Genomic DNA, 26,451 nt, shown 5'->3' with positions numbered 1-26,451 from the left:
AACACTCTCATAAATGAAGCAGATCAGTTTAAATGGACACTTGCTGCATCCTCCATAAACAAGCTCCATCCATGCCCCTCCCCACTCTCATCCACTCCCATCCACTCCCACGATCCACCCCCTACTATATTTATTTGCAAATACATGGCCAGGGATTTAGTTACAACGATGGTTCAGTTGGAAGCCCACATGAGGTTGTTATGAGACAGAGGTTTCTGATGCTGAGAAAGCTGTTGTTTTCACAACACACACACACACACACACACACACACACACACACACACACACACACACACACACACACACACACACACACACACACACACACACACACACACACACACATACACCTCGATAAAACAATTCTTCATAGATTTTTTTTTCTTTGAGACAATCATGTTTGAGAGTTTTCATATAAAGAGAATAAGACTTAGGAAGAGTGAAGAACTTATGCGAGTTTGCAAGAAACCACCTCGAGTTTCCACACATTCCACTATATCGACTTGTGCATAATGCATCTCTGTGCAGATCTTTTTCACCATGTTTAACTTTGACTATGACACACACATCTCAGTAATTGAAGAAACAGCTTATGTAGCCTCCATAGCAACCAAAAGGACAGGTCCTTGTTTGAAAGTTTTCCTTTTGCCCATATGATTGGAGGGAGACAAGAGAGCAGCCGGCTTAATATTGCAACTCCACACACAGCCGCTACTCTTGCCCCATGGCAGATAATCTGTTACAGATCAAACTAATAGCCCAGAGATCTGATCATATACAGTCGTGGCCCAAAATATTGGCACCATTGCACTTTTTTCAAATAACTCACAATTTTCTCTAAAAATACGTTTGTGCAGTGTCTGTGTTGTGTTGTGTCACTGAACTACTCCTCAAACTTTTGTGAAATCGTACCAAACTTCTGGTATGCACTTATCTCTCCTATGTGTATGTCCTAAGGTTATTTCCTTTGAAAATTTGTGAAAATATATTTATTTTTTTTGAAAAAATTTGAAAATTTTTTGTCAACTTAAATCTTCAACTTCAATTGTTTATAAAATGTAAGATCACGTATATCACAAATACATTTGTGCAAAATAATTGTATTATGATTGGTGTAAACCATGACAAAACAGCAACTCAGGTACAGTCATCTATGAGGAGCCATATACTGTACCTACATATCTAGGCAGTGTCTGTGTTGTCACTGAACTACTCCCTCAAACTTTTGTTTCCGTGGCTGTGAGGTGTTTTGAATTACATGGTGGTGAGGTGTTTTGAATTACATGGTGGTGAGGTGTTTTTAATTATGTGGTGGTGAGGTGTTTTGAATTACATGGTGGTGAGGTGTTTTGAATTACATGGTGGTGAGGTGTTTTGAATCACATGGTGGTGAGGTGTTTTGAATTACATGGTGGTGAGGTGTTTTGAATCACATGGTGGTGAGGTGTTTTGAATTACATGGTGGTGAAGTGTTTTGAATCACATAGTGGTGAGGTGTTTTGAATTACATGGTGGTGAGGTGTTTTGAATTACATGGTGGTGAGGTGTTTTGAATCACATGGTGGTGAGGTGTTTTGAATTACATGGTGGTGAGGTGTTTTGAATTACATGGTGGTGAGGTGTTTTGAATTACATGGTGGTGAAGTGTTTTGAATCACATGGTGGTGAGGTGTTTTGAATCACATGGTGGTGACGTGTTTTGAATTATGTGGTGGTGAGGTGTTTTGAATTACATGGTGGTGATGTGTTTTTAATTATGTGGTGGTGAGGTGTTTTGAATTACATGGTTGTGAGGTGTTTTGAATTACATGGTGGTGACGTGTTTTTAATTATGTGGTGGTGAAGTGTTTTGAATTACATGGTGGTGACGTGTTTTTAATTATGTGGTGGTGAGGTGTTTTGAATTACATGGTTGTGAGGTGTTTTGAATTACATGGTGGTGACGTGTTTTTAATTATGTGGTGGTGAGGTGTTTTGAATTGTGTGGTGGTGAAGTGTTTTGAATTATGTGGTGGTGAGGTGTTTTGAATTACATGGTGGTGAGGTGTTTTGAATTACGTGGTGGTGAAGTGTTTTGAATTACATGGTGGTGACGTGTTTTTAATTACATGGTTGTGAGGTGTTTTGAATTACATGGTGGTGATGTGTTTTTAATTATGTGGTGGTGAGGTGTTTTTAATTATGTGGTGGTGAAGTGTTTTGAATTACATGGTGTTGAAGTGTTTTGAATTACATGGTGGTGAGGTGTTCTGAATTACATGGTGGTGAGGGTTTTTTAATTATGTGGTGGTGAGGTGTTTTGAATTGTTTGGTGGTGAGGTGTTTTGAATTACGTGGGGGTGAGGTATTTTGAATTACATGGTGGTGAAGTGTTTTGAATTATGTGGTGGTGAGGTGTTTTGAATTACATGGCTGTGAGGTGTTTTGAATTACGTGGTGGTGAGCTGTTTTGAATTACGTGGGGGTGAGGTGTTTTGAATTACGTGGGGGTGAGGTATTTTGAATTACATGGTGGTGAGGTGTTTTGAATTACATGGGGGTGAGGTATTTTGAATTACATGGTGGTGAGGTGTTTTGAATTATGTGGGGGTGAGGTATTTTGAATTACATGGTGGTGAGGTGTTTTGAATTACATGGTGGTGAGGTGTTTTGAATTACATGGTGGTGAGGTGTTTTGAATTACGTGGTGGTGAGGTGTTTTGAATTACGTGGGGGTGAGGTATTTTGAATTACGTGGTGGTGAGGTGTTTTGAATTACATGGTGGTGAGGTGTTTTTAATTATGTGGTGGTGAAGTGTTTTGAATTACATGGTGGTGAAGTGTTTTTAATTACATGGTGGTGAGGTGTTTTGAATTACATGGTGGTGAGGTGTTTTGAATTACATGGTGGTGAGGTGTTTTGAATTACATGGTGGTGAGGTGTTTTGAATTACGTGGTGGTGAGGTGTTTTGAATTACGTGGGGGTGAGGTATTTTGAATTACGTGGTGGTGAGGTGTTTTGAATTACATGGTGGTGAGGTGTTTTGAATTACATGGTGGTGAGGTGTTTTTAATTACATGGTGGTGAGGTGTTTTTAATTACATGGTGGTGAGGTGTTTTGAATTACATGGTGGTGAGGTGTTTTGAATTACATGGTGGTGAGGTGTTTTGAATTACATGGTGGTGAGGTGTTTTGAATTACGTGGTGGTGAGGTGTTTTGAATTACGTGGGGGTGAGGTATTTTGAATTACGTGGTGGTGAGGTGTTTTGAATTACATGGTGGTGAGGTGTTTTTAATTACATGGTGGTGAGGTGTTTTGAATTACATGGTGGTGAAGTGTTTTTAATTACATGGTGGTGAGGTGTTTTGAATTACATGGTGGTGAGGTGTTTTTAATTACATGGTGGTGAGGTGTTTTTAATTACATGGTGGTGAGGTGTTTTGAATTACATGGTGGTGAGGTGTTTTGAATTACATGGTGGTGAGGTGTTTTGAATTACATGGTGGTGAGGTGTTTTGAATTACGTGGTGGTGAGGTGTTTTGAATTACGTGGGGGTGAGGTATTTTGAATTACGTGGTGGTGAGGTGTTTTGAATTACATGGTGGTGAGGTGTTTTTAATTATGTGGTGGTGAAGTGTTTTGAATTACATGGTGGTGAGGTGTTTTGAATTACATGGTGGTGAGGTGTTTTGAATTACATGGTGGTGAGGTGTTTTGAATTACATGGTGGTGCGGTGTTTTTAATTATGTGGTGGTGAAGTGTTTTGAATTACATGGTGGTAAGGTGTTTTTAATTACATGGTGGTGAGGTGTTTTGAATTACATGGTGGTGAAGTGTTTTGAATTACATGGTGGTGAGGTGTTTTGAATTACATGGTGGTGAGGTGTTTTTAATTACATGGTGGTGAAGTGTTTTGAATTACATGGTGGTGAGGTGTTTTGAATTACATGGTGGTGAAGTTTTTTGAATTACATGGTGGTGAGGTGTTTTGAATTACATGGTGGTGAGGTGTTTTGAATTACATGGTGGTGAGGTGTTTTGAATTACATGGTGGTGAGGTGTTTTTAATTACATGGTGGTGAAGTGTTTTGAATTACATTGTGGTGAAGTGTTTTGAATTACATTGTGGTGAAGTGTTTTGAATTACATGGTGGTGACGTGTTTTTAATTATGTGATGGTGAGGTGTTTTGAATTGTGTGGTGGTGAGGTGTTTTTAATTATGTGGTGGTGAAGTGTTTTGAATTACATGGTGTTGAAGTGTTTTGAATTACATGGTGGTGAGGTGTTCTGAATTACATGGTGGTGAGGGGTTTTTAATTATGTGGTGGTGAGGTGTTTTGAATTGTGTGGTGGTGAGGTGTTTTGAATTACGTGGGGGTGAGGTATTTTGAATTACATGGTGGTGAAGTGTTTTGAATTATGTGGTGGTGAGGTGTTTTGAATTACATGGCTGTGAGGTGTTTTGAATTACGTGGGGGTGAGCTGTTTTGAATTACGTGGTGGTGAGGTGTTTTGAATTACATGGGGGTGAGGTATTTTGAATTACATGGCTGTGAGGTGTTTTGAATTACGTGGTGGTGAGCTGTTTTGAATTACGTGGGGGTGAGGTGTTTTGAATTACGTGGGGGTGAGGTATTTTGAATTACATGGCTGTGAGGTGTTTTGAATTACGTGGTGGTGAGGTGTTTTGAATTACATGGCTATGAGGTGTTTTGAATTACCTGGTGGTGAGGTGTTTTGAATTATGTGGTGGTGAGGTATTTTGAATTACATGGCTGTGAGGTGTTTTGAATTACGTGGTGGTGAGGTGTTTTGAATTATTTGCTGGTGAGGTGTTTTGAATTACGTGGGGGTGAGGTATTTTGAATTACGTGGTGGTGAGGTGTTTTGAATTATGTGGTGGTGAGGTATTTTGAATTACATGGCTGTGAGGTGTTTTGAATTACGTGGTGGTGAGGTGTTTTGAATTATTTGCTGGTGAGGTGTTTTGAATTATGTGGTGGTGAGGTATTTTGAATTACATGGCTGTGAGGTGTTTTGAATTACCTGGTGGTGAGGTGTTTTGAATTATTTGCTGGTGAGGTGTTTTGAATTACATGGCTGTGAGGTGTTTTGAATTACGTGGTGGTGAGCTGTTTTGAATTACGTGGTGGTGAGTTGTTTTGATTTACGTGGGGGTAAGGTATTTTGAATTACATGGCTGTGAGGTGTTTTGATTACGTGGTGGTGAGGTGTTTTGAATTACATGGTGGTGAGGTGTTTTGAATTACGTGGTGGTGAGGTGTTTTGAATTACGTGGTGGTGAGGTGTTTTGAATTACGTGGTGGTGAGCTGTTTTGAATTACGTGGGGGTGAGGTGTTTTGAATTACGTGGGGGTGAGGTGTTTTGAATTACATGGCTGTGAGGTGTTTTGATTACGTGGTGGTGAGGTGTTTTGAATTACGTGGGGGTGAGGTATTTTGAATTACATGGCTGTGAGGTGTTTTGAATTACGTGGTGGTGAGGTGTTTTGAATTTCATGGCTGTGAGGTGTTTTGAATTATGTGGTGGTGAGGTGTTTTGAATTATGTGGTGGTGAGGTATTTTGAATTACATGGCTGTGAGGTGTTTTGAATTATGTGGTGGTGAGGTGTTTTGAATTATTTGCTGGTGAGGTGTTTTGAATTACGTGGGGGTGAGGTATTTTGAATTACGTGGTGGTGAGGTGTTTTGAATTATGTGGTGGTGAGGTATTTTGAATTACATGGCTGTGAGGTGTTTTGAATTACGTGGTGGTGAGGTGTTTTGAATTACCTGGTGGTGAGGTGTTTTGAATTACATGGTGGTGAGGTGTTTTAAATTATGTGGTGGTGAGGTTTTTAAAATTATGTGGTGGTGAGTTGTTTATCGTCCCGAACTTCCAGTCTGCACCTTCCCCTCCTGAATGTTTGTGCTGAGGAGTTCTTTTTTTAGATTGTTTTTTTCAACCTAAATCTTCAACATAAATTTCTCATTAAAATGTAATATCACAAACACTACAAATAAATTTGTGCAAAAGAATTGTTTGTATTATGATTGGTGTAAATCATGACAACACAGCAACTCAGGTACAGTCATTATCCTCAGTTAAAACAAGCCCGTTCTCTGTAACGACGCATGGTTAGGCAAGCGTAGCGAGCCGATCCAAGCTAGTGTATATATATATATATATATATATATATATATATATATATATATATATATATATATATATATATATATATATATATATATATATATATATATATATATATATATATTTATATATTAGGGTGGTGCTCAAAATAATTTTTAAAAAATATTTACTGGGACATGGCTTTATGTTGTTCCTTTTGTTCCAAAATGAAAAGACACCAAATATGAAAGCAATCTGATTTTATTTAGGGGTGCCACATCAGCCTTCAAACTAAAGGTGTCTACAAAACTTTTCTATATTTGGATCGAAAGCAAAATCAGAAGTTTGTTTTATGAAAATCCACCCTCCACTCACTTTCTTTGTATTCTAGCAAACACAAGTTACAATAGCTGCACAAATAGCACTATATTGCTATGAAAACTCAAATTCAATGATAACAATCCAAATGTTCAGTTCATAAAATGAAGAGACACCATATCACATAATATTAAAAAGCCCAAATATAATGAGAAATGTAACTCCTATTTCTGGGCCTGTTTCACCACTGTTGCCTTCTTGGCATCGGGGTACATCTTCCTGTGAGCAGCAACAACTTGGAGCAGAGCTTGCTTTTGCTCTTCATCCTTTGTAAGGAGCTTATTGTAGTCTTGTATCAATGCGACACCCCTTTCTGCCCTGTCGTTCACCACGACTAAGCCACTGGTGGCTTTCTTTGCTTCCTGAAAGCTGGTTTCTTGCTCCCATGAACCAGGATCCTTAGCCATCCAATCAGTTGGGGTCCCTAGGATGCTGAAGAAATGCTTGGTGTGTTTTGTTATGAGGCCAGCGATTGACAGGGCGGTTCCTCGTTTGATAGCTGGTCTCTTTGGAGAGGGGTTTTCACCGTCATTTTTCAATGCTTCAATCATATTGATCTTGCTTTCTTTGTCAATTCTGGTGTCAAAGAATGCAAATGCCACTAGTACTGGGCTCATGTACCACGTGTGGCGGCCAAGTGCCTTCAAGGCTGCCTGAGCCATCTTCTGATTGATTTGTTCAAACTTTTCCAACTTCTTGAAGAGGTTAATGTCATTCAGGGGAGCCTCAATAGCTTGTGGAGCCCGAAACCAAGCCTGTACATACACAAGGCAGACAAAAATGTTGAAGGCTCGGAGTTCTCTCGCCTCTCGAAGTGTCAAGTGGAACTCTGACCGAAACATGAACACCTGCAGTGAATATAGTGCTTTTGCCATCCATCTGGCTCTGTGCATTGCTCCTCGAGCCATGATCCGGATTCCACGAGGTGGGATTCCTCCCATGTAGATGACAGTCATTTCTAGGAGTTCACGATAATCATCTCGTGGCTGCTGATCTTTCAAACACACAAGAACGTTTTTGCTTCCAACACAGTGTCTACAGATCCCATTGAAGCCTTCCTCTCTGAGAATTGATCGTGAAGAAACTTCCTGTCCTCGGGGTTGGTGATTATGGCCTCCGAATCTGCATGCCTAAGATCAAACGTCTTCTCCAAGGAGGCCTTGAAGGATGCTTCCTTTTTCTCTTGGGTCACACCACCCCGCTTTGCACCTTTTTGGAGGCTCCTCCATTCTTCATATAGCCTCTCCAAACGATGGATACAGTGCTGCTTCGTCGTTGTAGGTAGGTGAGCTTTTTCCCAGAACTTCACAACCTCTTCAATGGTGAGGGGTGCACTCTCCCAGGCAGTGCGATTCTCCTTCTTCAGGTGATGGAAAAACAGGACAAGAGATTGATGCACAGTCGGGAGCTTGGCACCTTTGATGGCATCTCCAGAAGTGGACCCAATGAGATACACATTATCCTGAGCCCGAGTTTTCAATGAAACACTGGTACTAGCACATGCCATATCTGCAAAATAAGCAAGAATGTGGGTAAAATCCTGTTAATTCTTACTCCACAGGGTCACTCTCTACAAAAGAGCCACAGTCAATAAGTTAGGCCTACATATTACACACTAAAAAAGCGTACCCCTGACGGGAACCTGTACAAAACATGCATGAAAATTGCCCAGATAGTGATCATAGGAAGTCTCAAAACTGTATGCATAATATATTGTATATATATAATGTATAATGTGTATTTATGTATATTTATTATTTAATGTATATTTACGATATATTTATTTTTAATATTATATTTAATGTATATATATAATTATGTATTTATTTTGTGTATATACAGCCCAAAAAATGGGAATTCCTATTTTTGCATGAGGGAAAATTCATCACTGATGTGGCACCCCTACATATTATTGGATTCCATTCAAATTTGGTGTGGTTTCCTTTGACACCAAAAGGAACAAAAATAGACCATGTCCCGGAGAAAATCTGCATTTTGATTTTTTGAAGCCCACCCTAATATATATATATATATATATATACTGAAACGCAAAAGAAACTTACCACCTTTGAAACCTTTAAATATCAACAATAACACTGCGTGTAGTAAATGTGTGAACTTATTTGTGGACAATAGTGTCCTCACTGTCAGACAAAACGGTCACGGATGGTCACTTGAACCTTCAATGGTCACTTCATAGCATAGCTGTTGATTTTTGACTGTCAGTGATTAGCCAAGGGGTACGGGATGATTTTAATGAGCTGCACGTGATGTCTTGATATTGGCTTTTAAAAGGCCAGTGCAAAATGGGCATTTCAATCAACATGCCACGATTGTCAAGGGATCAACGGCAGCGTGCCCTGGGCATGCTGCAAGGCGGACTGAGCTACCGTGAGGTGGCACGTCACCTTGGCTGTTCACACCAGACGATATCGGCCCTGGTGGACAGAGACACCCTCCACAACTCTGCAGATGACAGACCTCGATCAGGGAGGCCAAGAGTCACCACTGCAAGGCAGGACAGGCAGATGGTCTGAAGTCACCTGCGGGATCGATTCCGTTCAGCATCCCGCACTGCGGCAGAAACTCCGGGGCGTGCAAACCCACGGATCTCCAATGATACTGCACGAAGACGACTGCATGACTATTGCAGTCATGCAAGAAACTTACCACTTGTTTGAAATGTAATAAAATTGTAACATTTCCAAATAAAACAAACCAACAATTGCTAATTGAAACATTGGCATTTTATTGATGACATGTCAAGTTTTTGACCAAGATACACCATCTCATCAGTTTGTTCTACAGTACAGAACAGCACAGGGTGCAATGTCAGTCCCCTTTCAATAGCATGTGTGGCCACCATTGTTTTGGATACAGGCAGTGCATCGTCGGCTTATACTGCCTACCAGTCTTTGGATGGATTGCTGCTGGATTCTGTCCCACTCAGTCCTCAATGTCTGAAGCAGCTCTGCCCGTGTCCTGGCCCTGCCAACTACGTGTCTCCCAAACTCATCCCACATGTGCTCTATGGGATTCAGGTCAGGGGAGAGCGCAGGCCACTGCATGGTGTTGATGTTCTCGCCTTGGAGAAATGCAGTGGTAAAGCGAGCAGCATGGGGGACGAGCGTTGTCATGCTGAAAGGTTCTCGGTTCTGGGTGGTCTAGCAGGAATGGCAGCAGATGAGGTCGCAGGATGTTATCCACATACCGCTGGGCGTTAAGATTCCCATCCACAACCACCAGTGGCGTCCTGTACCGGCCTGATATGGCGGCACACACCATCACACTTGGGCCACCCCACCTGTTGGCTTGACGCACGCAACAATCGGCATATCGCTCGCCAGTTCTTCTCCAGACACGCTCACGCCCATCAGGACTGTCCACACAGAACCTTGACTCATCGCTGAAAGCGACCTCGTTCCACTGCGCCAAGGTCCAAAGCTGATGCTGCTGGCACCATCTCTGTCGGTTGCGGCGATGGGCAGCCGTCATCACGGGGCCTCTGTATGGTCTTCTGGCAGTCAGACCATAGTCATGCAGTCATCTTCGTGCAGTATCATTGGAGATCCGTGGGTTTGCATGCCCCGGAGTTTCTGCTGCAGTGCGGGATGCTGGACGGAATCGATCCCGCAGGTGACTTCAGACCATCTGCCTGTCCTGCCTTGCAGTGGTGACTCTTGGCCTCCCTGATCGAGGTCTGTCATCTGCAGAGTTGTGGAGGGTGTCTCTGTCTACCAGGGCCGATATCGTCTGGTGTGAACAGCCAAGGCGACGTGCCACCTCACGGTAGCTCAGTCCGCCTTGCAGCATGCCCAGGGCACGCTGCCGTTGATCCCTTGACAATCGTGGCATGTTGATTGAAATGCCCATTTTGCACTGGCCTTTTTAAAGCCAATATCAAGACATCACGTGCAGCTCATTAAAATCTTCCCGTACCCCTTGGCTAATCACTGACAGTCAAAATGGCTGTTCAACAGCTGTGCTATGAAGTGACCATTGAAGGTTCAAGTGACCATCCGTGACCGTTTTGTCTGACAGTGAGGACACTATTGTCCACAAATAAGTTCACACATTTACTACACGCAGTGTTATTGTTGATATTTAAAGGTTTCAAAGGTGGTAAGTTTCTTTTGCGTTTCAGTATATATATATATATATATATATATATATATATATATATATATATATATATATATATATATATATATATATGTTGAGAGTTTTGTCACCGATCTACACATAATACCCCATAATGTCAAACTGAAATTTTTTATGGGAAGTTTTAACAAAATAATTATAAATGAAATACCGAAATGTCTAATTTACATAAGTATTCAACCCCCTGAGTCAATACCTCATAGATGAGCCTTTGGCAGTGATTACAGCTTCGAGTCCTCTTGTGCAAGTCTGTATCAACTTTGCACATCTGAATTTGGGGAGGTTCTCCCATTCTTCCTTGCATATTTGCTCAAGCTCTATCAAGTTGGATGAAGAACATCAGTGAACATAAATCTTCAAGAATTTCCACAGATTCTCAATGAGGTTCAAGTCTGGGGTTTGGCTGGGCCACTCAAGGACTTTCATATTCTTGTTCTGGAGTCATTCCAGGGTTGCTTTGGCTGTATTTTTTGGGTTATTGTCCTGTTGGAACATAAATCTTCGCCACAGTCAAAGGAATTTTGTATTCTGAAGCTGGTTCTCCTCAAGGATTTTCCGATATTTGGCTCCATTCATTGTTTCCATTCATTCTTTGGCTCCAGTCATTGTTCCCTCTATCCTTACAAACCTCCCAGTCTCTGCCACTGAAAAGCATCCCCATAGCATGATGTTGCCACCACTATGCTTCATGGTAGAGATGGTGTTAGATGGGTGATTAGCTGTGCTCGGTTTCCGCCACATGTCGTGCTTTGCATTCAGGCCAAAAAGTTAAACTTTCGTCTCATCAGACCACACACATTTTTGACTCATGCTCTCGGTTTTCCACATGACTTTTTGCCAACTCCAGGTGTGCTGTCATAGTCCTTTTCTCAGGAGTGGCTTTCATTTGGCCACTCTCCCATAAAGCCTAGATTTGTGAAGTGCTGCAGAGGCTGTTGTCCTTCTGGCAGGTTCTCCCATCTCAGACAAGGAACTCTGTAGTTCTGTCAGAGAGGTCATTGGGTTCTTGGTCACCTCCTTGACCAAGGTCCTTCTTGCCCGGTTGCTCAGTTTGGTCAGACGGCCAGCTCTAGGAAGAGTCTGGGTCGTTCCATATTCTTTCCATTTCCTAACGATGGAGCTCATTGTACACTTGGGAACTTTTAACACTTTAACACTATGTTTTTTATACCATTCCCCATACATATGCCTCCTCACATTTCTATCTCGGAGTTCTACCGACAGTTCCTTGAACTTTATGGTCGAGTTTAGGCTCTGACATGCTCGGTCAACGATGTAACCTTGTATAGAAAGGTGTGTTTCTTTCTAAATCATGTCCAATCAATTGAATTGGTCACAGGTGGACTCGAAGTTGTGGAGACATCTTAAGGATGACCAAAGGAAATTGGATGCACCTGAGCTAAATTTGGATCGTCATAGCAAAGCGGTTGAAACGTATTGACTCAAGACATTTCACCTTTTCATTTTTACTTATTTTGTAAACATTTCTAAAAAAAAAAATTCCACTGACATTAAGGGGTATTATTTGTAGATCAGTAACAAAAAAAATCTCAATTCAATCCATTTTAAATTCAGGCTGTAACACAACAAAGTGTGAAAAAAGTCAAGGGGTGTGAATACTTGAGCAACATCTGAAGGCATTGTACACTGTACATGAGCAACATTTGTCATTCATAAAACTATTGAGACATTTCATTCAAACTTTTCACGCTATCCATTTCACAGTACAACATTGTTGAGAAGCATCACATTGGCACAACTCCTAAATCTCATCGCAATTACGAAAAACATCTCCACCCCAAATGCAAACATGCTTGTTCCGCGAAACCACCCGACCCCCGAAGATCTTGTTTAATGCAAAGCAATGGTGGCCCAATGAAGTGTAGTTGTCCGTCTAAACATGATTGACAAGGTACATGAAGTGGCTCGGAAAATCTTTCTCTGAAATCTATAAAATCAATGAACCTAACTGATCCCGACTCCATAATCAGCTCGAACGAACCGAACATGCTCATATGACTGTGGACGGTGTGTCAAGTTAACTGAGCTCGAGTAAAGGTCAACAATCTGTTCCACCACAGTTAACACTGCTATGTTATTCTGGTATTCCCATACTTCAGATGAGAGGGAGAATCAAAGTGAAAAGCTTTATAACTCAAACCTGTCAATGCGAGCACTACGTTAAAGGTGTAAAGTCTGCTTGCTTACCTCGAATCATCCTGATTTGTTTAACACGAACCTGGTCCCCCTGCAATCCCTCCACAGTAATACACGCACAAGCGGATCTCGTGTCGGCGACCCTGCATTGCCCCCACCACCCCAGCCTCATTTACATTTCCGCAACCTGAATCACTTTCTGCCTGTCAGCACTACCCAAGTAAAGCAGCATCCACTACAGTATTACGATATCCAGTGTGCCCAGTGCCATCCTACTTTGCACCGAACTGTATTTGTTGCTCAGAAAGTGATCCGACCTCAAAACCCTCCCAGTTCTTCAACAGTCAAAGGTTCCAAAGTGGGATACTTTGGTAAATGTGTCCATGTTGAAGGAGTGAAGGTAGGGAGGAGTTGGGGATAGGAATACCTTCAAAACTGTTGGGCAACTTCAGTTATATCCATGCTGATGTGATCGTTTAAAATTGATGATAAAAAATATGGGCATTACCTGTGGGTTTGTTACCTCCGCCACCGAACATGCATGGAGGTTAGGTTTTCACCTGTTTGTCTGCTTGTTTGTGAACTGGATATCTCAAAAAGTTGTGGACGGATTCGGACGAAAGTTTGGGTATGTGACAATGACCAAATGATTTGATTTTTCTAAAGATCCGAATCCAGATCCAGATCAGATAATTTTTTTAAGAGATTCGTCACCATCGAGTGATCGGGCTAAAACCGATACATAGCAGGATATCTCCAAAAGTTAAGGACGGATTTGGATGAAACTTGGTGGACACGTTGTGTGTGTGACAAGGAAGAATCGATTCGATTTTGGTGAAGATCAGAACATGGATTAGCATATAACAATTATTTAATATTTCAGTGATTCTTAACCATTGAGAGATCGGGCGAAAAGCAATATATAACATTTTTTTTTTGTATACAAGATCGAGGCTCGTATAAACATGCTCGTGCTAACATTAATCACAAAAAAAAACAGACATAAAACATAATAAAGGGAGCGGGAGACAAGATGGGGAGAGAGAGGGAAGCACACAGGTACAACAGTAGAGAACAGGGACAACGGAAGATCTGTGGGAGGGAGAGGGCTTGGGGGGCGAGGCATGGGAAGGAGGGGGGGGGGGTGTGAGTGAGGTATAAAACACGTGGACACTGCTAGGACTTCCAGGAAAGAAGTCGGTATTTCAAATTTTTCAAAAATATTTAATAAAATATTTTAAAAAGTTATGGACGGGTTATGACTAAACTTGGTGGATGAGTTGGGTCGGTGACGAGAACAAGCCGATTCGATTTTGGTTCAGGTCCGGATCCAGCTCTGGCCTATCAGTGAGATGCAAAACGTAAGCTGTTCAGCCTGGAGGAGCGCCGTTCTGGTTTTCTTCTTTTACAACTTTTGAGCCACTTCCAGAATTCTAAAATCTAGTCAGCGACAAGTTCTGTGAAGTTTCCGTGAGGCGCAGGTGTGTGCGTGTGACCCGGGTGGAATGAACGTGGAGCTCCTACTCGAGTGTTGTCTTTCACCCCGTAATCCCACATATACCTCACAATTGGTGACGAGTTTGGAGCATTGCTCATGGGTTAATCGGGTTAATGATTTCAGCATTAACCGAATTCAGCATAGGGGAGAGTGGGGTAAGATGAGCCATTTTTCAGTAATGCCCTTCTGGACATCAAACATAAAGTGCTGTGCATCAGAGCCATAGTGATTATGATGGTGTAAATACTTGCTTCTTCCCTCATACACATGTTACCATTTCATTTTCATGTAATTAATTAGCAGAGGCCTTCCAAAAAAAGTTGTCTAATGGCTCATTTTGCCCCAATGATGGGGCAAGTTGATCATGGGTTCGGGGTAACTTGAGCCAGTGGGTAAGTTGAGCCACAAGAAAAAAACAGCATGAAACATTTTGTGGCCCATCAAATTCACCGGCTCAATACAGGACAGAACAGCAATAAAACAAGTTTGAGACAAAGTTTAAGTCCAGATCCACTGGAAAAGCTTATTATTGATAAAACACTGAGAAAACCCATTGAAACTGGGAATGCATGAAGTATTAATGAATACACATTTTTTTAACAATCACGCAAAAGCTGTTGCTTATAGCTTTAACAATGCAAAACAAGACAAAGTAGTTTCCTGTAAATGTTCACGTTTTTCAGATCAGATTTTTCAGTTCAATAATTGAAACTTGATAAATGCTCCTTTCCCTTGTGTGAAATTTACGCACATGTAAGAAGCACCTCGTGTCTATTACAAAGTAACATGATGTAATTGATCTAATGAAATTTAACAGTTTGAACTGAAATAATTATACATGTATTGTGTTCTGATTATTGGTAAGACACATTAATTATCAGTAAACTTTGGCTGAATGTTCATACATATGTAATCGTCAAGATTTATCAGTCAGATATGCTGATGAACTGGTTTGTATTTCAAATAATTATGAAGAACAACCACGTGCTGTCTTCCTTTTATAGTCCCAAGGCATTTTTCCATTTACCTGTGATTAATGCAAAAATATTTACATGAATCATTCTTAGGAATAGGATTTAGATCTATACACAAGTATCAGTGTTACAAGAACTACAGTTTTCAACTCCAACTTGCGTATAAAGCAGTAACTTTATCTTGCACACATGTTCATGGGGTAAGATGAGCCATGGCTCAACTTGACCCGACCCAATTGATCATCTTACCCCACGGGCGCCACTTTGAATATAAACATGCTCATTTCACGTATTGATTCAATTTACAATTCATACTCTCAGGTAAATAATCTACACCATTCATGTTCACATTACTACATAAACAATTCATTAAGCTTCCATTAGTTCTATTGTTATCATTATCACCCTCAAAACACCATAACTCAAAGTTTGGGAAATTCTGAAAAAAATACAAATTTCATTAGATCTTACTTACCCCTGCTTCATATTCCTCTGCATGTGTACTCAGGAAGAAAGACTGTTGCTATGAAAGTATAGATGGCGCTCTCACACCTTCAAATATTTCACTTTCTAAGAAACATGGGGTGGCTCAACTTACCCTTAGGCTCAGCTTACCCCACTCTCCCCTACCCTAATTAATTAATCGAATTCAGCATACCCTAATTATGTTAAAAAGTGAGGTTCCCAACTTTTCCCCAGAAATGCACCGATAAGCTTATTAATGGCCTTTTCCCTTAAATCCATCTCGTCTAAGAGGCTACGTGTCTTCACCAGCAGGAAGTGGAACTCCCTGTCAAGTTAATTTTAGGTTAAAAACTGAACTCGTCAGCCGAAAAGTCCAGTAAACCTCAATTTCACCGATCTGCTCAAAACAACACTTCAGTTCAAGGGTGAGCTCTTCTTTGCCAAAGCATAGCTGTGGATCGTCTGGTTCTCCAACAGGTAAATCGTGCTGGCGTTGTGGTGGCATTCACCTGCCGACCTGAGTGGAAAAATGTCTTCTCTAAACTGGTGGACGAATCTTTATACAGTATTTGTATTCACAGTTGCAAAACGACCGTAAGCAACAGGTGAGAGGTCTTGGCTACAGCTCCATCGTTCAAACCAACAGGTGAGACAACAACAACAACAACAACAACAACAACAACAACAACAGGCAGTTTAAGGCCATTTTCCCTGCAAGGGGTTAGCCTCGCGGTCCCCATGACAATCTTCTCCATTTTGCCCTATAGGTGAGAGGTCTTGGCTAAAGGTACAACCGTCCCAATGTGACTGGCTAGATTTTTCCTTTGGATGATGTCATGGATGACACATGATTAGCAATGAGATTATAAATTAGGAAGGGTCCTCGTTTCCATTTTGAATTTTCCAGTGCATCGAGCTAGGCCTGCGGCCACACAAAGCTCTCAGATATACTATGATCCTGTTGATATTCTCAACAAGGGCAAAACCAGGAGGTCAGTTAGTTAAGGATATTGTTGGATCATTATAGTCCAGGAGCCAAATCCCAGAAAATGCACTTTTTTTTTTGTATACTTAGTCTATGCTCTTGGAAGAACTTGTACTAAACTAGTACGTTTAATGGATTAGGACACACCAGGACAAAAGGAACAACAGAGAAAGGGGGCGGGGGGAGGAAAGGCACACCAACAGCGGGGCTGAAGGTCAAGACAGGGAAAGGTAAACAATGGGTGTGGGGAGGAATGTGGGGGGGGGGGGGGCAGGAGAGGATGCAAAAGGTGGACAATATGGATATAGAAGGGAAAAATAGAAATATGGAAGGAGGAGGGATTGGGCTGGTTTGGGGTGGAGTGGTGGGAGGGGAGGGTTTAATGAGGGTAGAAAATATGGTTTTGGGTTGGGGGCGACCTGAGATTGTGGTGATCAGCTGTCTTTAAGACCTGGGCAGAGGAATGAGATTGAAGTGGATGTGGAAGTTGATTCCACAGGTGGGAAAAAGGGGAACAAATGAGTGGAGTTGAGTAGTAGGTAGTTTCTCCAGAAGGGGGTTGATGGTGGACTGTGTGTGCCCTGCAGAAAAGGGGGCGGGGGTCATGGCACAGACAGAGCAGGGGGTCCAAGGCCAGAAAGGAGACGGTAGAAGACTGAGATCAATGACCTGAATGCGATGGCGAAGTGATAGGCACATAAACTCAGCATTCCAATAATCTCGAACGCTTTGGTTTCCATGACGTCAAATAAGCAATATGTGAGGCAGAGGAGCTAGCCCACAGGGTAGAAGTATTCCATCAAGCTGCGGATGAAGGCCTTGTAGGTGGATAGGAGTTCAAGTGTGCCAAGGAAGGGCTTTGTATGATGGAGGATGCCCACTCGGTGACTGGCTTTGGAGGCCAACTTTTGAAATGTGATTTGCCCAAGAAAGATCATGGCTCATAGAGAGAGACCCAAGAGTTTGAGGGACTGAACTTCCTCAAGAGGATTGTTGAGAAAGTAGATGGGAGGTTTTACTAGATGGTCCTTTTGGAGAGTGAGGGAGAGAGATTTGTCAGGATTGACAGACATGTTCCAAGTGTTTGACCAGATTGTGGTTTTTCAGCTGGCGAGACGTTTACACAAGGTAGACCAAGTTGACAAGCGAGAGAAAAAATATATATATATATATATTTGAGACCGGTCGGGGTGAGGGTTAACTACCAACCTATATACACCTTGAGACGTGCACTGACCAAGGTCAAAGACAAAAGACTAAAGAATGATTGCACAGGTGTGGTATACACCATTCCATGTGACTGTGGTGGAGAATGCATAGGTGAGACTGGAAGAACCGTAGGCCAGCGCATTAATGAACACCACAAGGCCTTTGAGTGTAATCATCCAGAAAGATCTGCTATCGCCAATAGGCTGAGCCAAGGGGGTTGGTCGGTACCATGCAGATGGAGTAAGGCTCATTGTGATTTTTAGCAAGATATATGTCCCTAGATATGAAAAAAAAGTGATAGCAGTGTATAACTCTCGGCCATCTCTGTGTTATCACCCGAAATATTATTATACGCCCGCTTCGCTTCGCTTCGTAGTCGAGGCAAGAAATTCAAAAATGTGCTTATTTAAGCTGCATGCGGCATTTTTGAGGAAAAGCAAACAAATAGGTTTTTCTGAAAGGGATTTTCGTGCTGAATATGAATATCTTGTTTGTGTTTCCAAAAATTGCCTAATTAGGTCATTAATTAAGGTCAAAGGTCAAGTGCAAAATTCAAGTTTTCACAGAAATTATTTTATTTTTAATATCCAATACAGTGGCGAAAAAATTTATCGAGTATCTATCATATTAAGCCATATATCGTATGTCAAAGATTTGAATTTAATGGAAAATGTGTAAGAAATGTTTGCTTCTGAAGAGAATATCTCCGTAACGGTTGGACTTTTCATGCATTACCATATGGGCTTAACCCCTCCCACTTTTGATATGTCAATGCACTCGTGAAATGGTTTTTCTGGCTTCTAAATTCTGGCTTCTTCTTTTTTTCTCCAAAGGTGAATTACTATGGAACCAGTTATAAGCCTGAAGCGCCAGAGAGAGGTATCCTTTGAGCTGTGTATCATATGTCAGCTGAGTGGTCGAGCTGAAGATGAGCCGTTTAACCAGACCGAACGGGGCTTAACTACCGTAAAAGAAGCAACGGAGATGAGGAAGAAGCTACGGAATGATGACCACAGGGCTGCCGTTGACAGGCTGACATCGCTCTTCGCAGAAAATTCGGAACCTGCGCCACAACTCAAGTGGCACAGAGTGTGTTACTCAAAGTACACACATAAGAACAATACTAATGCTAAACTATCCAATGAACATCGTGTAATGAACAGTCGGCCTACTGATGAAGGTAGACCAGAACGATACTTGCGCAGCTGTTGTAACAAAATGGACTGGAAGTTATGCATTTTCTGTCAAGACCCGAAAAGCAAGAAGACAACGAGTAACGTATCTACTATGAATATGAGTTCAAACATATATAATAATGCAAAATATGTTCATGAGGTATTTGTACGCATTGCAGATACAAATGACTTGGTTGCAGCTGAAGGATGTTATCATTCAAACTGCCTGAATAAATTCTATAGAGTTGCTGATAGAGCCAAAAGTGATAACAAATCGACTGACTTGGCCCTAATTTGGCTCTATCAAGAACTGAAACATTCTGCCGTGAAAGGTCATGTTCTTGAACTTTCCTCTGTGCTTGAAAGATACAAAGATCTTTCCAGCGAGGCAAACTGCGAAATACCATTGTCGTTTCTTAGCAGGATTACAACTTTCAAAGATACTTTGGTGAGGTTTGTTAGTAACAGTTATGAATTTGTAGTCATGCGCAATGCAATACCATCCGAGAGACAAACCCTCTTAGTTCCAACAATATTCTATCATGTACCTATGTCAGAGACAGTAAATGATCCTGTCCAATAAACTATTCCTATTTTCAAACCAGATGATGATGAGTTTAGGTCTAGTTCATGTAGCACTGAAACTTCGAAGTGATATATTGTCACACCCAGCCTTCAAGGGTGCAAATGTAACTGAAAAAGCTGAAGTAGCTAGTATCCCTCCATCTGTAAATATGTTTGTTAATATCTTACTTGGTGGCCAGAATCATATTGATCAGGATTTTAATGATCATGACAGCAACGAAGTCGATGCAATCAAGAAGGCAAGAGTCCTTAACATTGGGCAAGACATGGTTTATGGCGTTTGTGGGGACAAGAAAGCCCCACCTAAGCATGTTGGTTTAGGTCTTACTTTGCATCAAGCAACGCGATCAAAGAAACTTGTCAACCTATTCCACAATGCTGGTCACATTGTTAGTTACAGCAGGATTCTTCAGTTTGATACAGCGATGGCAGAGACTACATTACAACAACTTGATCCACAAACTGGGGCAGTAGTTCCAACAAATTTGGTTGCTGGTAGGTTTGTTCATTTCATATATGGCTGGCTGGACAATCTTGACATTAATGATTGTACCTTGGATGGTAAAAACACATTTCATGCAACCGAACTTGATGCATGGCAGAGGGGACCTGCTGGCGACAGTGCACTTGAGAATATTCAACCATCAAAGACTACGACTCTAAAGATTCCAGAATCATTGGAAGAAATTCACGAAACTAATGGCACTCATCCAGACTTCGGTGACGTAGAAATAAATTGGTTTCCTCCAACAGAAGAATATCAAAACAACCTCGAAGCTAGTTCTGCACGTGACATGGCATTTCTGCTTACTCGTCAGGACGTTGAGCAAAAGCCTTCATCGACAAGTTTCAACCAATCAAACCCCAGCCATGACGAACCATTAAAAAGTACAATTGGTTACATGCCCATCATTCTTGCTCCAGCTCATGAATTGTCAACCCTGAACACCCTTGTGCTGAGGGCACTTCATGTTGCTAGGTCCCTGGGGAATAACAACGCTGTAGTCACAGTGGATCAGGGCTTGTTCCCACAGCTGATGGAATTGAAATGGACAGTCCCAGAATTCAAGGACACTTTGATACCAAGGCTAGGTGGCTTGCACACCTCTATGAACTTTTTGAAAGTTATTGGACAGCATACGGGAGACATTGGATCAGTAGAACTGTGGGTTGAAAGTGGGCTTCTTGGTCCAAACACAGCTGAAAAGGTAAAAGATGGCAAAGCGTATGCTAAGGCAGTTAGGGCACATAAGTTAACCTGGCAAGCTCTTTGGCAATTATTGATTCCACAGGTAGGAAGGTATATTGAGGACAAAGACACTGAAATATCCCAAGAACTGGTCAAAGCCATTGAGACTGAAGACCACAATACTCTTCTGGCGATCACACAGTCCCCAGAATTTCGACAGCATGTGGCTGTTTTCACGGAGACCAAGCAAAACGACAAAAACTTCAAGTACTGGTGGGATTACATGAGTATGGTGTCTGTCTTACTCTCTTTCATCAGAGCACAGCGTGACGGAATATGGGAACTCCACCTTGCAGCATTTCGTGAAATGATGCCGTTTTTCCACAGATATGATCACACCAATTATGCAAGATGGGGATGTGTGTACTTATCCCAGATGAAGCAGTTACCACAGGAGATAGAGAGCGAGTTTCAACAAGGCAATTTCGTGGTGAAGGGATCGAACCAATGATTCAATCAGGTGTCCCCTGATCACAGCTTGGAATGGCTCAATGGTATTGGAAAGAGAAGTGGTGGCATTGTAGGGATAACTAAAACAAATACGGCCCTTGCAAGGTGGACGTTGTCATACAACCAACATGTAACCTCATGCTACCTGCCGCAAAGTCGGGTTGTCGGTGACTAAACCGACACCCTCACTGGCTTTGCTAATGGAGAGGGTGACTGACTAGGACACCCTGGCAAGACTAAAAACAACACCTGGCAAAGGGCGGATGAGCTCCTGTAGGGAGCCAACGGCCAACCAGTAATAGTCAGGCAGTTAAGAGGAAGCATCGTTCATTTTTTCAGGAAAGCACCAAATTTGGCACAGATGTAGTATGGACCTATACAATTGTTTTCCTGAGGGGCACCCAAATATTCAGAAAATTCAAAAATCCAAAAAAATGTCCTGGATGCCGTGAAAAAGGGGAGAAAACGGGTATTGATTCGAACTGTAGATTCTGATATTGTGGTCTTGGCAATAGCACACTCCTTTACCTACCAGTCACATGGTGTGGAGGAACTCTGAATTGCCATTGGCACTGGTAAAAGCTACCGCTACCTTGCCATCCATAAAATTGCCACTGGCCTTGGCCGCAGGAAGTCCGAGTCTAGAAAGATATGTTGCCATCCTCTATGACCGGACTACCGAGATAAAGACAGTGAATGACATGCGCCGACACTCGTTCACGAAGAAGGCAAGAACAATTGATCACATTCCCCCAACAGCAGACGCCTTCGAGCAACACCTAAAACGTGCATGTTTTCAGGCTGGACACGTATGGAGTCAGGCACTTGTGCGCTACCCAGAACTTCCATCACTAGCTGATTGGGGCTGGATGAAAACAGGGACTTCTTGGACACCAATTTGGACCACAATACCACTGATACAGGAGGCATGTTCAGAGCTTACAAGCTGCCATTGTAAGTCGGCCTGTAAAGGCAACTGTAAATGCTTCAGGGCAAATCTGCCCTGCACATCACTGTGTGAGTGCGATGGACAGTGCTTGTAGTACTACGCGTCTGTGCGAGAGCCTCCACCTTTCAAGTGCCCACAATATTTTAAGTTAAAACTGCAACTGTGTGTAACTTTGATTAATTAATACCATTCCATTGTTATCAGAGACCAATAAAACAATGTGTATCACTTGGAATTGAAATTTTACCTAAAATACTATGAGAGATTCAAGGAAAATGGAAACACCATGGCGGCCATCTTGAAATTAAAGATGATGGATGCCAATCTTTATGCAATTGATCCCATTGGATTCAGAGACCATGAAAACATTGGGTAAGACACTGGAACTGTGGTGTTATCGCTCATAGTATAGAAGTTATTGAGGGAAATAGGTCACAGAGGGCGGTCATGTTGAAATTCAATATGGCGGCCACCAGGGGTTCTGAATTTTTGGGCGCCCCTCAGGAAAACAATTGTATAGGTCCATACTACATCTGTGCCAAATTTGGTGCTTTCCTGAAAAAATGAACGATACGCCCTATTTTTCGGTCTTAACTGCCTAAGTATTCTTAATATTGCCACAAAGGACATGGCCACCATTGAAATAGAGAAGTCACTGTTGAATGCAAAGCAGCTGGGGCAGAACCAGTTGGACATCTTCGTAAAAGACAGGTGTATTGATGCGAAGGTCGATTTCAGGGATAAGTTGCCAAAGGTAAAACCTCTTACTTTTTCATCCTTTTATGAAGTGCACACAGCGACAAACACTTCCAAAGGAAAGATGGAAACTTTGAAAGCTGACAGGAACTTTATGCAGAGACTCATCACAGCATATCGGGCGGGTAGACCAGTTTATTTGAGCAAGATCTTAAACCATGAATTGATGAACGTACCAGTGAGCATTGCTGACACATCTGGCTCGCTACGGACCGGTACCAAATCCATTCTATTTGATGTGTTGACGAAAGATGTGACATCACCCCCAGAAATCACCATCAGAAAACCTGCTTGTCTTATCAAGAGATGGACAAGCCACGATCATGTCATTGGGAAAGCCATGTGATGAGAAAATCTTTGGCGATTATGCTGATGTGTTTGTCAAACTCATTTTCAAGCAAGGTAGAGTATATGATAGGATTGATGTGACTTTCGATCGATACCAAGAGCTCTCAATCAAAACTGGAACAAGGGAAAAACGGACAAAAAAGTCCAGGCCAATTCGACGATTGATTGAAAATCGAGAAGTCCCCCTCCCAAGCAAATGGACAGACTTCCTGGCATCCACTGACAACAAGAGAGACCTTTCTCTTTTTCTGTCCAATGCACTCATTGCATCCGCTCCAAGTGAGAAGACAGTTGTTGTGGGTGGAGGGTTCGTTAGCGAGACAGATGTGCAAAGTACTGATCCTGACATGAACATGGAGTTGTTGGAAGGTAATCATGAAGAAGCGGATACCCGAATTATACTCCACTCTATTCAAAGTGATGCACCAACTATTGTGGTGTCAGCCCGTGATACGGATATCCTTGTTCTACTTCTAGCGCATTTTGACAAGATGGTTTGCTCACAGTTATGGCTCAAGGCTGGCACCTCTAAGAAACCTTTCTGCTCACCTTCACTCCTTCATTCCTCTTTTCTCCCGCCTCTGGAACAAACTCCCTCACTCTCTTCAATCCCACTCCACCCTCCAGGTCTTTAAAACAGCTGTTCACCACCATCTCTTATCTTCCCCCATCAAAAACCTTGATATTTTCTACCCCCGCTAATTTCGGTCCCCTTTTGTTTTATACCTCTCCCCCCTCCCCCTTCCCACGCCTCCTCCCCCCAAGCCCTCTCCCTCCCACACTTCTCCCTGCTCTCAAATGTTGTGTTTGTGTGCTTCCCCTTCTCTCCCCATCTTGTCTTCCACTCCCTCTTTTTATATATTTTGTTTGTCTGGTTGATTTGTTTGTGAAATAAATGTTAGCTCTTTCACGAGCCTCGATTCAGTATACAAAAAACCAAAAAAAACAAAAAAAAAACCGAAGTATGTCCCAGTTCATGATATCAGGAAACAACTCGCCCTCGATGACCACACATTTGAAACAATCCCAGCATTCCATGCAATCACAGGGTGTGATACGGTATCATACTTCTCTGGACACTCAAAGAAGTCAACATGGGATGTATTCTTGGAACACCATCATCTACTAAGGGGTCTTGGCAAGTCTCTGAGTCTGTCCAATGAAGTGTCCAATGATGCTGAGAGATTTATATGTCGCATATATAAGACATCATCCGAGAACTGTGACCAGGCCCGTGTAAAGCTGTTCAGTAAATGTCAGGCACCAGAATCAATGCCACCATCCAGTGATGCTGCACATCATCATATACAGCGTGCAAATTACCAGAGCTTCATTTGGAGAGAAGCGTGCAATCCAAACCCAGTAATTCCTTCCCCAATGGACTCTGCTGGATGGAAGCTGGCTGATGGTCTTCTCTCACCGGTGCTCACATCTTTACCCCCTATCCCAAAAGCATGCAAGGACATTGTACAGTGTGGCTGTACCAAGGGTTGCACCAGTGATAGGTGTTCGTGCAAGAAATGGGATTTGAAGTGTACGGACGCATGCAAATGCAGTGACTCGGAGACTGTAACATGCAAAAACAAGACGAAATAACGCCAATGCTAGGATATTGCCACAATACGGTTATTTGACACTTCATCAGTGTTGGTTTAAGGGGGTGAAATATAAATATAAAATATAGAAATAAAAAAAGGTGACATATTCCTTTCTAATATATTGTTAGATATATTGTTGTCATATATAGAGAGGAAACCAAAATCAGTTTTGGTGGCCTACGTTGGAAAAGAGACAAATCCATGCGACCAAAAAAAAAAAAAAAAAAAAAAAAAAAAATGGAAAAGAGACAAATCCATGCGACCAAAATTGAACTGTTATTGAGATATTGGCAATTGAACCGTTATTGAGATATTGGCGATAGAATCAAGAATTCCTATCATATTTTTCATTTAATTTGAATATTCGGCACATAATATGACGTTTAATTTGAATGATATGTAGAAAATTCGTGTAAATGCATCTAGGGGACGTGAAATAGGACCTTACGAAAATTTCATTAAAATTCGCATTTTGTACTAATTAACCCTTGACCCTAATTGGTGGCTAATGATGCAAATTTCGCAAAACAAACAACAAAGTCTCATTCCCCTGAACCTAGACAATGATGCTATGCCATATATTCTTTTCACTGGTGCATTTTGACATGAAACATCAAAGGGAAATCGACTGACATGGCACTCCGTAGAAAGGTCAACCGTTACGGAGATATTCTCCATAGAAGTGAAAATTTCTTTCACATTTTCCATTAAATTCAAATCTTTGACATGCAATGTATGGCTTAATATGATAGATATTGGAAAATCCTTTTTACCACTGTATTGAATATTAAAAATAAAACAATTTATGTGAAAACTTGAATTTTGCACTTATTGACCTTTGACCTTAATTAATGACCTAATTAGGCAATTTTGGGAAACACAAACAAGATATTCATATTCAGCACAAAATTCGCTTTAAGAAAAACCTATTTGTTTGCTTTTCCTCAAAAATGCCTCATGCAATCACTTTTTTTTTTTCTTTTTCTTTTTTTTTTTTTGGTATACAAGATCGAGGCTCGTGAAAGAGCGAACATTAATCACACAGAAAGACAAACAGACACATAAAACAAACTAGAACGGGCACTCGGTAGAGTGCATACCTTCGCCGCAGCTACTGTTCTGTACTTGGCATGGGAGTGTAGGGAACAGAACAACAAAAATACGATTTTGACCTTTTCGTGACCTTGACCTTGACCTTTGACCCGATTGCTCCCAAAATCTAATCAAATGTGTCCCGTATAATAACCAATCATCCCACCAAATTTCATGCAATTCGGTTGAATACTTTTTGAGTTATGCGAATAACATACACACACACACACAGACATACAAATAAATACACAGCGATCAAAACATAACCTTCCGCTTTTGCGAAGGTAATAACATCGGGAGC

The 26,451-nt window shown here is 41.6% G+C and overlaps 1 protein-coding gene across 1 annotated transcript; it reads right to left on the bottom strand.

Annotated features, from left to right (window-relative positions):
* Positions 1 to 6,367: 6,367 nt before the first annotated feature.
* Positions 6,368 to 13,076, bottom strand: LOC137436883 (uncharacterized). Its single transcript, XM_068131088.2, has 2 exons — positions 12,869 to 13,076; positions 6,368 to 8,008 (listed from the first exon to the last, which is right to left on the bottom strand). The coding sequence occupies exon 2, from the start codon at positions 7,453 to 7,455 to the stop codon at positions 6,664 to 6,666; it is 792 nt and encodes a 263-aa protein (XP_067987189.2). The 5' UTR covers positions 7,456 to 8,008; positions 12,869 to 13,076; the 3' UTR covers positions 6,368 to 6,663.
* Between the last annotated feature and the right edge of the window lie 13,375 nt (positions 13,077 to 26,451).

The sequence above is a fragment of the Myxine glutinosa genome, chromosome 11, assembly GCF_964187855.1.
Source record: "Myxine glutinosa chromosome 11, kmMyxGlut1.1, whole genome shotgun sequence".
Lineage (NCBI taxonomy): Eukaryota > Metazoa > Chordata > Myxini > Myxiniformes > Myxinidae > Myxine > Myxine glutinosa.
The sequence above is the reverse complement of the archived record's forward strand: the minus strand, read 5'-3'. Positions and strand labels throughout refer to the sequence as shown.

Excerpts from the sequence above, each read along its gene's own strand:
- LOC137436883 (XM_068131088.2), bottom strand. The coding sequence starts at position 7,455 with ATGACTGTCATCTACATGGGAGGAATCCCACCTCGTGGAATCCGGATC.